Source organism: Megascapheus bottae, chromosome 23 (assembly GCF_031878675.1).
Source record: "Megascapheus bottae isolate mThoBot1 chromosome 23, mThoBot2.hap1, whole genome shotgun sequence".
Lineage (NCBI taxonomy): Eukaryota > Metazoa > Chordata > Mammalia > Rodentia > Geomyidae > Megascapheus > Megascapheus bottae.
In genome coordinates this window covers 20,647,759-20,664,425 of record NC_143531.1, presented here as the reverse complement: position 1 = coordinate 20,664,425, position 16,667 = coordinate 20,647,759, and the positions used below count along the sequence as shown (strand labels likewise).

Here is a 16,667-nt window from a genome sequence, read left to right as displayed (position 1 = left end):
TACTTTGGGTTCTATATAAAGTTTTTATCCAGTAGTCCTCTCACACAGAGTGATCTTCCATTCTACATCCTCAACCTTGGCCCATCCCTTTTGAAATCATGTGAAACACGTCGTGAAAATAAAGTCAACAAGTTTATTTACAGCATCATATGGGCATATTCGTTCCATCTATTTCATTGATTTGAAGTGACTTACACCTTATACCTTTAGTTACCTTTTGATTTTTTTAACTTAAAGTTAAGGTAGCTATAAAATGGCAAAAGAACCAAAGTGTTTTTGGACACCAAGAGCTTTAAATTAATAATTAATTTTCCTCCCTGTCCCTTCTAAGAAATATAGCAAGGAGAACACCCAGGTGTTAGGCACTGAGGCCCAAATTGTACCCAGAATGTTGAACATAAACTAAATGTGCATTTAAGGGACTTACCAGTAGTGGGTAACACATTTTATTATTTAAAAAAAAACAGCAAAATGATCAAATCTCTAAGGAAACAGCCTTTCCCTTCCTATTTGCCCAGGAATCTGTTTTGGAAGCCAATGCAATGATTACTACTAGGATATGGAATTTTGATATCCATTTGGTACTGATTTACACCAGTATTTTTAAGGCTGCCAACAAGAAAGTCCAGAATTGCAGGCAGCCAACTATTCCACAAGAGACAACTGTCTTTTATTTTATAGCGTATGAATTTGGGACTTAATATGATTTTCCACTAACAAGTTCTGTAACCCCTCCTGAATGCTAACGCGCTGGTGGAGAGAGAGATCAGTCAAGTAACACAGACTGTATGAGCCAAATGAATATTGAACTGGAAGGAAAACTGTAGACATTATATTGTTTACTTAGGAAAAAAGCACTCCAGTTGAAAGGGCTGACATGTGATTTATTATGAACACTTAACCAACATGTTCACATTTTTTACCCTCAACCCCTACTTGTGGTAGTTTGGGAGGAGAGGCACAGGAATCCAGTATTAGTACAGTCATCAATTAAAGATGCACTAAATGTTGGTAAGCAGCTCTCAATACTTTCATGTCTTCTGTTTTTATGAAATGGCGTGAGAGAAAATACAGAATCATGTTTAGTAATAAATTACACTCAAATGACTTAGATGGATGGCACTTTTTTTAAAGCATAAATAAATGAAGAACTGGGTACTTAAAAACAATACAATGTTCTTAATTTCCAAGATGCTGTTGCAGAATGAAGTTTCCATGCATCATTAGAAAAAAATAGTTGAGAATTATTCCTCTGCTCCATACAATCTTTTGAGGAAAGACAAAAAATATGAGAATGCTGAAACAATTAAATGTGTTTTTCCAATAGTCCTGAAATTTCTTCTCCAGATGCCATGAAGGAGAGGTGTACATGAGTGCTAGAATATTTAAATGTTCCACACTTAAGTAACTTTTTCTAAGAGAGCAGACCTGTCCAAAGACCTTTATGTTTCATATCTCTATATACTAATGTGGTTCGATACATAAACATGGTCTCAATTTGAATTGATATATAGTAATATATAATATCAGCATAGAACGCCATAAGATTATTTATCTACAAAATTAGATATTAAACACTGTACTACAATGTTTTTCAGTAAAAAGAAGTGAATGAGTCCATATAGTTTCAAAGACGAGGCACATGGAAAAAGATAAAAGAAATTATTTCTATAGTGAGAGATGCCTTTGAGATTTCATACTGTAATTACTCAACTGTTCCATATCCTGGCTAGAGGTTCTACTGAGGGAGGCTACTGGACCATGATCACAGGATGCTCTCTGCCATCCCAACAGGAAAAGCATTCATGATGGCCCCTCAGGCTGATTGGAGACAACATAACATGACATGTAAGCATCAGACCTACATCGCACTATTTCTGAAACAAGAATTGTGCAAAACAGAATTATTCCCACCACGTTGGCAAACATGCCCAAAGAAAGGTGAAGCACAACGTAAGTATGAGCAAATAGGAGGAAAAAAACCTCAAAAATTCTGACATCCTTTCTTCACTTTTATAGTAAAAACTTTATATAAAAATCCATTAAAAATATATCACTAAATGACTCTATGCAATTTGTAATTAGCTAGTAACATAATTTTATCTACACAAACTTTAAAAATGGAGACTGAGTAGATCAATTATTTTACAACCAAAGTTACTGTATCTAGAAGAAAATAAAAGAAGAAATTTCTATAAATTAATCTTGGAAGTTTCAGTCCGTACCTGTACTCCATTAAAAGAGGGTGCACAGAGATCAGGGACTGGTGGCACTACTAGCTTAGGATTGTGGTTCAAAGCCAGCCTGGGCAGGGATATCTATGAGACTCTTAATCTCCAATTGACTACCAGAAAACCAGAAGTAGAGCTGTGGCTCAAAGTGGTAGAAGGCTAGCCTTGAGTACAAATATTCAAGGAGAGCATCCAGGCCCTGAGTTCAAGACCCAAGTGAGTCAAAAGAAGAAGAAGAAAGGGGCCGGGAGTTTGGCCTAGTGGTAGAGTGCTTGCCTAGCATGCATGAAGACCCGGGTTCGATTCCTCGGTAACACATACATAGCAAAAAGCCGGAAGTAGTGCTAGGCTCAAGTGGTAGAGTGCTAGCCTTGAGAAAGTCCAAGGACAGGGCAAAAAGAAGAAGAAGAAGAAGAAGAAGAAGAAGAAGAAGAAGAAGAAGAAGAAGAAGAAGAAGAAGAAGAAGAAGAAGAAGAAGAAGAAGAAGAAGAAGAAAATAAAGAGGAGAGCATGGGGGGCAGGGACTCATTGGCACAGCACTGCTACCCACTGATGCCTGCTTTCTTGCCACCAGCATGCAAGTCTGGTTCACTGACTCAGAAAGAAGTATGTGTTTCATCCTAGTGGCATAGAGTTTTACAAGTTTCATTCTTAGTTTCTCATTGGCCTTCCAAAGACACCAGTTTAGAATTCAAATTATGGATAGAGGAACAGTTAGAGAAATGTATCTTCAAATGTTTCAGCGCACAGATTGCCACCTTGTTTCGAAGAACTGCATTGTTCTTTTCCCCTCATTCTTTACCGTCACAATTGGCAGTGTACTCATCAGTAATATGACCGGGGTATTCAGTACTTCATTGCACTGAAATGTTTTTGGCAGCTGGTACTTTTCATGGGAATTCCTTTGGAAATCCTGAAAACCAGGCAGAAAAGAATATATAGTAACTGACATGTCCACATAGGCTAAGTCCTACGAGCAAACCATAAAAGGCTCAAAGAAGTAACTTCATACTGAGGCTAGAAGAAATTGGAGGAACTTCTCTAGAGAGGTTTAAAAAAATATTGTCTAAATGGTATCCTTGGCTTTTAGATAAGAATGAGGCCAGTCCCCAAGGGCTTGTTTGGGAGTGTTTTGTTGAGTGGTTCATGACTGATGATGAGAAGTGAGTTGGCACCATATTGTTTTATGTTTGAATTTCATCCCCTGCTTCCAGCTCAAGGCATGTACCACTTTGGTGTGTTCCTAATAATTCTGGCAATGTGGCAGAAGCATGAATGCTTGAGAATGAAAAAGATGGAGACATTGCTTCTGGCGGAGAACTGCCATGGTAGAGAATGGGGGAGCGGGGATATCTGTGAAGCACCTGCACTGGGGCCATGGCTGGAAGTCTTGGTGGAACTGCTTTAATGCCAGGTTGGGCTACTGCAGTGATCAAAGGAGGCAGACAAACAGAAGACTTCTTTTTCAGAATGCCAGGTGTTGGTACACTTTCATCCTTTAGTTTTGCAAGATCATTAAAAACTGAAGCAAGAGGCTGGAACTTGGGTTCCCACCTGAGCAGGTAGTTCCAGGCGTCGTTGCTTCTGACATCATGATCACACGTGATTGGCCGTGAAAAAGTGGCACAGCTCGCTTCCTGATCCTCTGAAATAAACTCATTCCATCCATCAGCCTGCACTTCCTGGCTTGTGTCTCTCTTCTGAAGTAGCCGGGGTAACTCCTTATTTGGGGTATCCATCAAGCCTTTACTTCTGTCTCCCCCCTCAAAGTTGTGGCTAGATCCTGTTGCTTCGGCGCTGGCCATTACATCTGTCTCCCCAGACAGGCAGGAGAGCTGATCTGAATCCCTCGGGATTCCCGAGTCTGGCACCCTGGACCCCCGATCACTCAGAGGAGAGTCCAAGTCCTTTCTGTAAGGATGTTCATTTATCTGCTGGATTTCCTTATCTTCTGCTGTTTCTCCTTCCACTGAGCATCGACCACTGGAGTTTGAGTGTCCGTAAAAGTGGACAGCGTCCTTCTGTAGGATGCTTATTAAACCCAACCATTCCGGCATGGTGCCCCCAGGCCCGGCCTCATCCCCACCCTCCTTCACCTCCCGGAAGGCTGGGGGCACGCTGTCATTCTCCACCATCTGCAGGTTGGTCTCAAGGTTTGATGTCTTCTCCTCCTCATGACTGTGTGGTCTGTCTTCTTTTTGTTTATGTCTTAACATCAGGAAAATGAGAGCACAAAAGAAGAACAGAAACACCAAAGAGGAGACTGTGAGACTGATGGAGAACGTGTGGACAGACACTGTGGCAAGGTTTCCTGCGGAGGAGAAAGACCCATTCACAAACACGCTGCAGAGTGTAAACTTGGAACCTGGTTTGGGACTATGAGCCATTATTTTAATTTCAAATGTATCTTCTTTGCCCATCTGACTGTTTAGGAAGGAAGAAGTTCTCATCCAATAAATATTGCCATTTGTTTTGTTCACAGAAAAGTAAGGAGATGCAGTTTCCAGGGAGTAGAGGACAATCCCATCAGTGCCTGCGTCGGCATCTGAGGCTTCCACTCTGCCAAGCAACTGTCTCCTTCCACTCTTGGCAGGAAGGCTGAAAAAGTACTGATCTTGAGTGAAAATAGGCTCAAATTCATCTACCCCTTCGACCTCCACCCAGACCATCAAGGAGGCAGTTAAGTCCCCTCTATCTTTGGCTTGAACCATGAAGCAGTATGAATCAGTCCTTTCATAGTCAAGGATTTGCGTAGCCTGAATATCGCCTGTGAAAGAGTCAATGACAAAGAGATCATGAGCAGGAGACATTCCATGAGTAACAAAACAGGGTGATAGAATAGAATATGTCACTTCTCCATAGGGACCTGAATCCAAATCCACAGCATTCACTGAGCATATAGTGAAAGGGATAGGCTGATTTTCTACAACAACACAATTCACACTGGAGGACAAAAACTGAGGCCTGTGGTCATTATCATCTAAGATATGAATCCACACTACTGCAAAGGCAAACTGTCTCCTCTCCTTGTCAGAGGCTCGGACAGTTACAGTGAATTGGATGATTTCTTCATAATCCAGAGGCTTAATGAGATAGAAAACTCCCGTTTTTGCTTCTAAGTGGAAATGTCCTTTCTCATTTCCAGAGATGATGTCATAGATGATGTCTGCATTGGAACCAACGTCACTGTCATGTGCTGAGATCATGGTGATGTGGCTTCCGGTGGGGGTACTTTCCTTGACGTGGGCATGGTATTCCAGACTGGTGAATTCTGGGGGACTGTCATTGACATCTAGCACTTGAATGGATACCACCATTGTGGAACTCAGTGGAGGACAGCCACGGTCAGATGCTTGAATGACAAGCTGGTGGCTGTCACTGGCTTCTCTATCTAGATCGCGAAGCAACACAAGAGAAGCAACTTGCTTCAAAGGGTATTCTGAGTGAAGGAAACCAGTTTCCACACTAAAAATGTTGTGTGATTGACCACTAATGATGAAATACTCAACATGTGTGTTGTCAAGCGTCCAGTCATGGTCAGTAGTTGAAAAGGTGATGAGTGTGCTTCCAATGGGTGTGTCTTCACTCAGGCTAAGATTATAGAATTCTACAGGAAACTCGGGGGCGTGGTCATTCAGATCGGCTATTTTTATCTCCACTAATGTCAGAGCCTTCAGGGGAGGAATTCCACCATCACTGGCCTCAACAAGAAATCGAATTGCTGACCTCTTATCAAGAAGTAAGACAGGATTGATAGTAAATATGGTACCTGAGAAACAAGATAGAGAGCGTCAATGGTGTGACCTTGAATGTTCATTCATTTAGCCAACAAATACTTAGTGGATATTTAAATGGAACTGGTTCTTGATCAGACATGTTAAGTACCAACCAGCAAGTTCAAATAGAAATATCTCAAAATAAATGTGTTTTTTTCTTAAGGCTTGGAGATAAGCTATGTTATACAACACTTGCCAAGGATACATGAAGTCCTGGGTTCAATTCTCAATACTACAAAAAAAGATGTTTACAAAAGATATTTGCTCTGGAAATACTGCTTTTTGCTCACTGGAGCCAAATAAAAGCAGTAAAAATGACAGTGCAAAGTTATAACTACTACTTAAAGTTCACAGTTCAATAAATGGATTTTTCTCTTAGTGGTAAAAATATTTAATACATTTTGTTTTATTAAATAGAGAAATACATCATTTTACAAATATGTACATGACATTTTTAAGATAAACGTATTTTAAGTATGCTCTCTTTTTAGAACACTGTTGACATTTAATTGTCAGATTTCAATTCATTCTAGGACCTAAATTGACTTGAAACATTCAGCATTTTCAAAGCATTCTAATCTGGGAGCCAGTGACTCATGGCTATAATCCTAGCTACACAGAAGGCTGAGATCTGAGGATTTCAGTTGAAAGTTAGCCCAGGCAAGAAAGTCTGTAATTATCTCTTATCTCCAATTAGCCACCCAAAATCTACATGTGTAGCTGTGGTTCAAATGATAGAGTGCTAGCCTTGAGCACAAAAGTTCAGGGATCATGTTCAAGCCCCGAGTTCAAGCCCCAAGATCAGGAACAGCATACACACAATGTTGTTGTACCCAGTGATGGGTTGTGGTCAGGACAGTATGTGTCAGCATTTGACACCATCTGAGGAGAGACAGGAGTACAGGAGTGAAGGACACTCAGATTCCTGCTGCGTTTGTATGTAGATATTAGTCACCCAGCCACAGTCTAGTGGAAATACTGCATGCCCACAGAAGGTGGTGCCTATACTCTCAGAGGTCTTGGTAGGAGATCATTTTAGGAGATGACCCTTCAGAAAGGGTTAGCCCATATTCCCAACCTACAACCTAAACCTAGGAGGTCCAGAAGCACTAGAATAACTCACCATTCACAGGATCAATGGCAAACTCCTGAGAAGAAAGGATTCTGTAAGAAATGTTCTCATTGCTTTCTAAGTCTGTGGCTGACACAGATAATACCGAGTGCCCCAGAGGGACAGATTCAGGAACTGTCACCTGAGCAGGGCGGGGAGAAGAAGACATGATACATAAAGAAGAAATAATTTTTATAAACAGAGCTGACCATGTAATCCCTCTATTCTTTTTTATTATAGAAACTGCCCAAGAAAACCTCACTTCCACAGACACCCTGATCTATGTGAAGGACATATTAAAATATTACATTAGTAGTCACTGGATTCAGAAAGAAATCATTTCACTGTGTTTTGATTTTTATTATGAAGTGTTTTCCTTCTAAGGTATTTGCCTAGAGAAGGCTACTGCAGTGGCTAAGGTCTTATATGCTGTGCAATGCCCGGAAGGCCTCCCAGGAGATCCTGGCTTAGGTCAGCTTTCTCAGTCTTAGAACTTTCTTTGGTGCAATCAAGAGTCCTGGAGCTTGTTTCTTCAGGGGATATTATCATTGCCCCCATGTCTATAAACATGCATTGTGACCCCAAATCTGCCTTTTATAGATTTGCTCATGACTTGTTTCTCCAAGATGTTAGTCTGTGAAATAAACACTCTGCCTAAGAAAGAGATGACTTTATCAAATTAACTTCAGATAACCCAAACTCCCCTGCTGTATCTCTGGCTTTGCAAATATTAGCTATGTTTCAATTGTTAGGAACAACTGGATTCCAAACTCCTAAAAAGTATTTTTAAGCGGATGACCTACTCAAATGAACTGAAAGAGACATTGATGTACTTACATTCTCCACGAACTATTGAATTTAAAACCTTCAGCACTAACTTAAGAGGACAATCTCAGTCCTGTCTGCCTATTGTGTGAGTGGGTGATGAGAGGCTGACATCACTTTTCTTTGGGTGGCCACTGTGGCTTCAGTCTCTCTGTAACCCCTGTACCTGGTAAATTTCTTGAGAAAACACTGGTGGGTTGTCATTGACATCCAAAACGTGGATGAGGAGAGAGCCTTCTGTGTGGTGCACTGAATCAGAAACTTGGATGAATAGCTCATATTCTGTAGCTTCTTCAAAATCCAGCGGCTGGACTAACACCACTTCTCCTGTGTTCTGGTCGATAGCGAACTTGGTTCCAGCATTGCTTGCCTTGGAGATAGTGAAGATGAAAGCTGGATTCGCATCCACATCATGAGCGAATACCCGAGATACAGTGACACCAGGCAAGGAATCTGCAATAACCAGGGCCAAGGTAAGCCTCCATTACAATTCATCCTGACAATGGAGCGTCTCTTACCATTCAACCCAAGGATTTTCATCCTAAGTCCAATATGGCTTGCTCTTTCTTCTAGGACTTCTCATACTAAACTTTCTATGAACTAAACAAAAACCCTGAAGAATTTATGAACCCAATCACAAAGTGGAAATGTGTCACAAAGTATGATATTCAAGGAACAGGGCATATATATATATATGTATATATATGCATGTACATATCTATGTGTATATATATATGTAGCATTCTTTCATTATAAGCTTATAGCACAATTCCAGAATAACCTAGGCACTTAGATCTATGGTATCATTTCTACATCAAAAGCATATATTCTCGGGCTATCAATGTGAAAAAGAATAGTATTCAAAATATTAATCCAAAACAAAAAAATTTGAAAGGCAGACCAGACTTGAATGAGAATGCTTATATATTTATAGATGTTAGAATTAGTATGTATTTCCTTATATTTGTTTTCAGTTATCCCTTCTGAGGAGGTGTACATTCTTTGCTGCTGTTAATTTTAAATCGCAAAATTAGTAAAAAAAAAAAAAAAAAAACTACAGAAAGAGCCAGGTGCCAAAGGCTCACATCTGTAATCCTAGCTACTGAGATCTGAGGATCGTGATTCAAAGCCAGTCCAGGTAGAAAGGTCCATGAGACTCTTTTCTCCAATTAACCACTAAAAACTAGAAATTGAGTTGGGGCTCAAGTGTAGAGTACTAGCTTTAAGCAAAAAATAAGCTCAGAGACAGATCTTACATGCTCTGAGTTCAAGCCCCCAAACCAGCAAATGTGTGTGTGGGTACACACAGACACGTGCGCGCGCGCGTGCGCGCGCACACACACACACACACACACACACACAACGCAGACTCCCCCTGCAAAAAAAAAACCTACAGAAAGACAAACCACAACTCATGTTAGAAATGAAAACAAATCTCTAATATTACTCATAAAATAAATTAGAGTCAGGCTGTGATAGCTCACAACTTAACCCTCCTACTCAGGAGGCTCAGATCTAGACAACTGATGTTGAAGGACAGCTTGGACAAAGAAAAATCCATGAGACTCCATCTCCAAAATAACCATCAAAACACTGGACCAGGGGTGTGGCCTAAGTGGTAGAGCACTACCTAGTTGAATAAGCCCTGCTTCTGTAAAGTAAGTAAACTGTATGTGAGGTCCTGAATTCAAACTCCAGATTATAGGTGAGTATCTCATATACATGTGCTCTCCAGCCTAACTCCCCCTTTTGTGCTTTGTTTTCAAGGTTTGGATGTAGTAAAAGTTGTAAGGATGACTCCACTGTATATGAGATTGAATTTTCAGTTTTCAAGGTTCAGTAGTTTTGTTTTCTGTATTGGGGTTTGAACTAGGGGCCTCCCACTTGCTTTCCTTTCTTGCTCTCGGGTAGTGTTATACCATTTGATCTATATTTCTAGCCCAGCATTTTGTGGCTAAATGAAGATGGAATCCTGTAGACTTTTCTTCTTGGGCTGGCTTCCAAACCCTATCCTCCAGCTCTCAGCCTTGAATCAGAGCATGAGCCACCAGCGCCAAGCCAAGCGTAAACATTCTTAATGCTCACCAACCACATCTTCTGCATTCAGTCTGTTCTGGCTCACGCGGGCTGTTCTTATGCCTACAGCATGGGCACATGACTGTATCTTCACGCTGCTACCTATGGGGATAAGTAGTACTTTCCGCCATATGAAAATAAGTTGTATAGATGAGAGGCAAAACTGGATGTAAGAAGGAAGGCAGACTGAGGCTGGCTATAGGTAAAAACACACGAGTTTATCTGGAAAAAAATGCTTAAAGCAGAAAGACTGGTGGCATGGTTCAAGTGGTAAAGTAGTTGCCTACTAAGTGCAAGGTTCTGAGTTCAAACTCCAGCACTGTTATTCCTCTACTACAAAAAAAAAGCTGCCACCATCCACCTATTACTTTATAAAATGGAGGCAGAAGTACTTAGCTTGTGTGACTGTTGAGGACTGATACACAGTTAGTATGTCATCTGGCTACAAAAAGACAAAAGTACTATACAAGCTAAAAAAAAATACAACTCCACACTTACCTTCTGCTATTTCTACTGCATCCAACGGGAGCAGAGTGGGGGAGTTGTCATTTCTGTCAGTCACCTGGACGTTGATCACAGCTGTGTCAGAATGTGGGGGCACCCCTCTATCTGTGGCTTGCACGATCAAGCTGATTTGAAAAAGAATCAGAGAATGTTATGTTCAGACGAGTATAGATACCAGTTGAAAGTTTAAAAATGAGCTGACTACCAGCTTTCATTTCTCCCCTGGCTTATTGTAAATGGCATCATTTAAAATGTATTTCACAGCTGGACACAATAGCTTACACTGCAGCCCTAGCTACTACGGAGGCAGAGATGAGGAGAATTGAGGTTCCAGACTTCAGAATAAAGAAGTTCATAAGACCTTCTCTTAAGAGAAAGCAAGCTGGGGTGTGGTGGTGTAGAATATTCATCTTAGCTAATTGTAGACACTATTATTTTTTAAGAAACAATCTTGAAATTGGATACAATTTCTTTTCCCTTGTTAGCAGCATCCTTTAGGTTTCATTTTCCAATCGTAAACTCTGAAAAAAAGGTGTAAAAATAAGCATCAGTTCTTTCTTGGGTGGAACTTTACTTAGAGCACACAATCACAGTGTACCTGTCACACCCAAGGCTCCGAGATGGTGCTTGAGACACTAGCGTTGCCAGGATCTCAACAGAAGAATTTGAAAGTTACAGTTATGTCTGGAGTGGAGGAATAACTCCATGTGGGGAGGTGATTTTGTGAGCATGACCATCTGTCCGGGACATATGGAAAGATTTTACTGAAAATAATCAACTCGTAATGCTTTATCCCTCTGCAGTCTGCACCTTCTTGTTACCTAAAGTCTAAGCCAAGGCATCAAAATCAAGGTCCCATCATCTTCTTTTCCTGAAGACACAGTCACCCTTACATTTGTAACATGGCCATATATGTAATGCCCCTGTCAGGTGGAGGAAAATATGAGATTTTTTTAGGGAGATATATTATTCAGCCTCAAAACAAAATGGTTAAGGGGCAGCTTTTCCAATAGCTTGAAGAACAAACGAAAAATGATGGAAGTGGATCTGCAGAGATTCTGCCAGAGAGATGGTCTGGGAGACCTCAAGTTCATCTCTGAAGGCTCCTTGGCATGGGGACTGAAACCATTGGTTGCAACCCATCCAATTGGCTTTGTCCCTCAGAACTGTTGCCCTGATTAGTGCAATCAGCGAAGACTGTCAGTGAAATCAAGCAGACATAGGACAAAACATCTTGTTCCTGTTCCCCCAGCCACGGGAAGTTTCTTCCATTCTGTTAAACTTACAAATGAGGCCTCTGACCAGGCAAGATCTAGCCTGATGGCTTTAACATACTGGGATTGTTGGCAGGGGAGTTTTTCAAAGACTTCCTCTACAGTATCTTAAATGTCTACCAAGAATTTTCTGATCCTTCTGAAATTCTAAGAAAAGTAAGCCTATAAAAAGAATGGGGATTCCTGGTAAAAAAGAAATGGTAGGCAGACTTCTTAAGTTTATCTGCTTGTTCTCCCCAAAATCCACTCACATGATGGCGAGGATGTTTGAAATAATGTTCACAAGACTAGAGGGAAATGGAAGGTGAGATTAGTGGGTGAAAGGGATGAGTAGCATCAAGATGTCTGGAAGAGGCAGGAGATTAAGGAGTGCTTAAAGATATGAGGGTTGGTGAAAATCACATTACAGCAAGTGCATCGCCAAAAGTGGACTCTAATATAACTTGGGGATTTCGATGCAGTGTCTATGCAGTGATATTGAAGGCGCTTTCCAGGAAAAATGATAGTCCCTCTCTATATGCCATCTATATACTGTCATACATATGTCACCCAAAAAGTCATCAATGCCTCTGCTGCCATGCTCCTATTTGATCTGAAGGAGCAATGTGCAAACCAGAGTCCTCTACTCACAGAGATTTTAGTGACTTTCTCCATCCTTCCTCATAATCAGGGGTCATCAGTCCCTTACCTCCAGAACAAATAAGAGACTCAAAGTAGACAAGGAGAGAAAAGAATACAGGGGAAGTGGCTTCTGAAAGGAAGAAAACATGACAACACTTCTAACCAGTGTCCTTGGATAGACACAAGGAGATAATGCAAACATAAAACAAGAACAGGTACTATGAAAGATATCAAAGATCATGGAAAATCTTTCTGGAAGTATGCAAATGTATGTGTGCTTCATGTGTATAATATGTAACATATAATATGTAACTATAATATTTTTCCAATTTTGACTGGAATCCAAAAAATAAAATTTATAATATTAAAATTAAGGAAATAACCAGAGGAATAAAACAACAGAAAGAATCCAAGAAACAAAAGAAGAAATGGGGAGCAGAAAAAATATATATGTAACTAACTAAGGATCTATTGTGACAATCCAGCATTGTAAATAAGATTGACACCTATTGCATAGGCCCTAGGGAAAAGAAACACAGAAAAAAAAAGAAATAAAACAGAAAGCAGCAAATTCTCAATGCAATAATGCATGAAAATAGAAGCATGTCTTCTTATTTAAGCAGAACTTAGTATTCAGCATTTGAAGAGACTCAAAGTATATAAAATAAGATTTCTAAATATAATGTATAAAATAGTAACCTAAAAACTTCTTAGAGAGAAAGGGAAAATCATCATTAAAATAATTAAAACTCTGTAAAACTTCTCAATCAAAACTCATGGGCTTTTTTCTTTTTAAATAAATGAGGCTGGCTTATACCTGTAATCCTAGATACTAGGGAGGCTGAGAACAGGAGAATTGTTGTTCAAGGCCACACAAGTATAAAGTTCTTGAGATTCCCCAGCTTAATCCATTAAAAACTGGGTGAAATTCTTGCCTCAACAAAATACAAATATTTTAAAAGCCAAGAAAACTTACAAGTTAAAGAACATCATTTCTCAAATATTCACCAAAGTCTTCTGACATTTTTCATTAACTGTGAAGAAAAGCACTAAAGAAGATGGAAGGCAGAGATAAGGCAGGGCTGGGGATGGGCAAAGGAGAGCCTAGAGATGCAGGAAGTTTAAAATATCCCCTTGCCTTGGCGATTGGGTTGGGGGAGGAGGAGAAGGGAAAGAAAGAGGAAAGGAAGAAAAGAAGAAGGAAAGAAGGGAAGGGAGGGATAGAAGAAGGAGGAAGTGGGAAAAAGAGAGAGGGAGGATGCCCTCACAGATACGTGTCAGAGTGTCAATTTCTTTTGGTTCTTGCTTCTCTCAATTTTGAGTTAAATTCTTCATAGGAAATTAGTAAAAAGGGTGTTTTCTTAAAAAAACAGTGGTACTAATTTAAATGTTGAGAACATAGAAACTATGACGCAAATGGGAAAGAGTTGAAAGTTAGATTTAATGATCAATTAGGCTCCATTGAGAAAGAACACTTCACAGAAGTCTTTACAACTGGAAAATGCCTTGTTCACGGAACATAAAACAGACTTCCAATAATCTCTTTTTGTGATCACTCAAATAACACTTGGGCTGAGAGTTACCTGCATTACTCCAGGGACAGGAAAAAACTCCTCATGCTTAAAATTACTATAGAAACAATGCATGCATAGGTTTTAAGGTATTTATAAACAAGAACAACTAATTACATTAAAATATTACTCAAAAAAATTCCAAAGAGTTAATGGTAGAGTCATAAGGTTTAAAAATACTTTTGAATACTATTTAAAAGCATATTAACCAAATAAATGAAAAAAGCCCATTTAATTAAACTTTTCATTGGAATGTTTTCTTAGAGGTTAAATATGCCAAACATATTTTGTTTTAACCAGCTCTCATTGCTTAACCACATGAATGTATTGTACTTTCTTCATAAAACATGAAAGCCAGCAAGTCACAGGACAATACTGACACAGACTTAAGAGTTCTATTTTTTCTTAAACAGAAAGTTGTCTCCGAAGACTGTATGGTGGAAATAATATGACTCTGGATCAGAATTTCTGGGTGTAAATCAAAATGTGATCCCAGATAGCAGAAAGGCCTGAGGAAGCCACTGTAGGTCTGGGCCCTTCTCAGGCTTCTTAACTTCCTTATGATGAAGATGCAATGAAACACACTGGCCTCACTGCAGGGACGCTCATGCTACATTTCAATTACCCAAACCAAACATGGGAAACGGAAAGTCCTAAAAACAAGCTATGCCTACGTTTCGCATGGTGGAAACCTGAGCAAAGTCACACACAGTTAGATTTCCAGCTACTCAGGAGACAGATGACCCTTGACAAAAAAAAAACCATGAGACCATATCTGAAAATTAACTACAGCAAAAAAAAGAATGAGGATTGGAGGTGGGGCTCAAGTGGTAGAGCGCCACTGACATTTCACAAACGTGGTCTTTGTAATGACCATCACTGAGTGTTTATGCACATGTTATCACTAGTCCAAACACTTTCTCTAAGCTGTAAGCACCCAGCCTCAGCATTCAAGCCCCAGCACCAGCACAAAATAAATAAAGGTGATCATGACCTCTATCAAAGGGAAAGCCCAGTTGACAACACAGTTGTCTACACACAAGACTTGAACCCCTAACTAACAGGTGAACACAGGCGATCCCACGAATCGCAGTCCTGGACAAACCTGTAGGAGCTGGTGGACTCATAATCCAGATCTGCCTCTGTGGTTATCACACCACTCATGGCTTCAATATGGAAGGTTTCTTCTTCATTTCCATGAAGAAAAGAATACTCAATCAGGCCATTCAACCCACTGTCCGGGTCAGTAGCAAACACCTATGAGAAACCAATTCTTCAATTAGGATGAGTGTCTATAACCAACTACCTCGAGTCATTACCATGGAGATAAATGAGCCCTGCTCTTCCTCTGTCTTGATGTCCCATCATCTGAGATACAAGCTCCAAGGGGAAGTTTTGACCCAGGCAAAGTACTCCATCATAATGCCTTCAAGGGGGCAGGGAGGAAGTGGGCCCACCAAGTCTGCACCCCACAGAGGAGCATCAACCCCTCAAAGGGAGTTTTTAGGTTGCAACCCGCAATAGGGGAGTGGGAAGAAAAATACAGGAAGTAGCCACCACATGAACTAGAACCTTCTACATTAGGGCCTTTTGCATTTCTCTTTCTGAATAGGAAAGAGAATGGCAGAGCTAGCTTCCTATGAACTAAGTGACCTATAAAAATAGCAGCTCTTCCTATTTTAAGATTCATAATTTATATTTGTACATATTTAATTCATTCACTGTTATGTCCCTGCCTTGGCCTTCTACACGTCTAACCACTGCTGGATGTATAAGGAGACCAGGTTCTCCCACCTGCCACACTAGACGTGTCCTCTCTGGATTTACTCCACTCTGAGAGTCTGACACTAGTCTGATTAGCATGTGAGACAGAGAAGTAATGCTAAGACTATCTGAAAGGTGATGCTGACTTTATCTTCTGGTGCTCACTTCATGAGACTGAGTTCAGTAGTGAAGGGAAAGGGAAAGGATGCTGGTCTCAAGGCAGATAGAGAAACCACCAAACAAGGGTGGCCCTCAGAGGCAAATAAGAGAGAGGAAATAAGGACCGACAAATAAGGAGAGGAAGGGAGGAAAATGCAATCAGTATATGCAATGCATATCCTATGAAAAAGCAAATTGAGGGGAGGGGTTGGATTGGAATGGATGGGGAAGAATGATGAATAGGACGACATTATTTAAGATGCATTGCACTCATAGAATTTTTGTTAGAGTAATCCCTTTGTACATCTAAAGATAATCAAAATATAAATTAAAGATATTTGATCCAATCTATCAAATAATGTATATGTCCTGCAGATTCTGGAATTTTAATTTCTGCATTGGACATAGGCTTTAGATGTTTTGATATATGTTGCCTGATGATTCTTTCTCTATTACATATACATACACACACACATGTGCACGCACACACATATTTCTATTACCTGTATGACATGGGTGTTGTAGGGCTGGCCTTCAGACACCGATGCTTGGTAAACTTTTTGCCCAAATCGTGGAAAATTATCATTCACATCCTGTATCTTGACAACTACTTTGCTGTAGGCTCCCTGACCACTGCTTTCGGCTAAAATAATCAGTTGTATTTCACTCCTGATTTCAAAATCAAGGTGTCTAGGTTCTTTCACCGTGAGATGTCCTGTATTTATTTCCAAGGAGGAAAAGAAACGGGGAAAGAA

At 40.1% G+C, this 16,667-nt stretch overlaps 1 protein-coding gene across 1 annotated transcript in view; it reads right to left on the bottom strand.

Moving 5' to 3' along the window:
- Nucleotides 1-3,051: 3,051 nt before the first annotated feature.
- The window catches only part of Dchs2 (dachsous cadherin-related 2), a 139,679-nt gene continuing 126,063 nt past the window's right edge, over nucleotides 3,052-16,667 (bottom strand). Inside the window, exons 16-21 of the mRNA XM_090356547.1 lie at nucleotides 16,416-16,627; nucleotides 15,095-15,246; nucleotides 10,518-10,648; nucleotides 8,110-8,396; nucleotides 7,131-7,260; nucleotides 3,052-6,000 (exon numbers count right to left, since the gene is read on the bottom strand). Of these exons, the coding sequence (XP_090212673.1) occupies nucleotides 3,416-6,000; nucleotides 7,131-7,260; nucleotides 8,110-8,396; nucleotides 10,518-10,648; nucleotides 15,095-15,246; nucleotides 16,416-16,627 (3,497 nt within the window). The 3' untranslated portion in view covers nucleotides 3,052-3,415. The remainder of the gene's footprint in view (nucleotides 6,001-7,130; nucleotides 7,261-8,109; nucleotides 8,397-10,517; nucleotides 10,649-15,094; nucleotides 15,247-16,415; nucleotides 16,628-16,667) is intronic.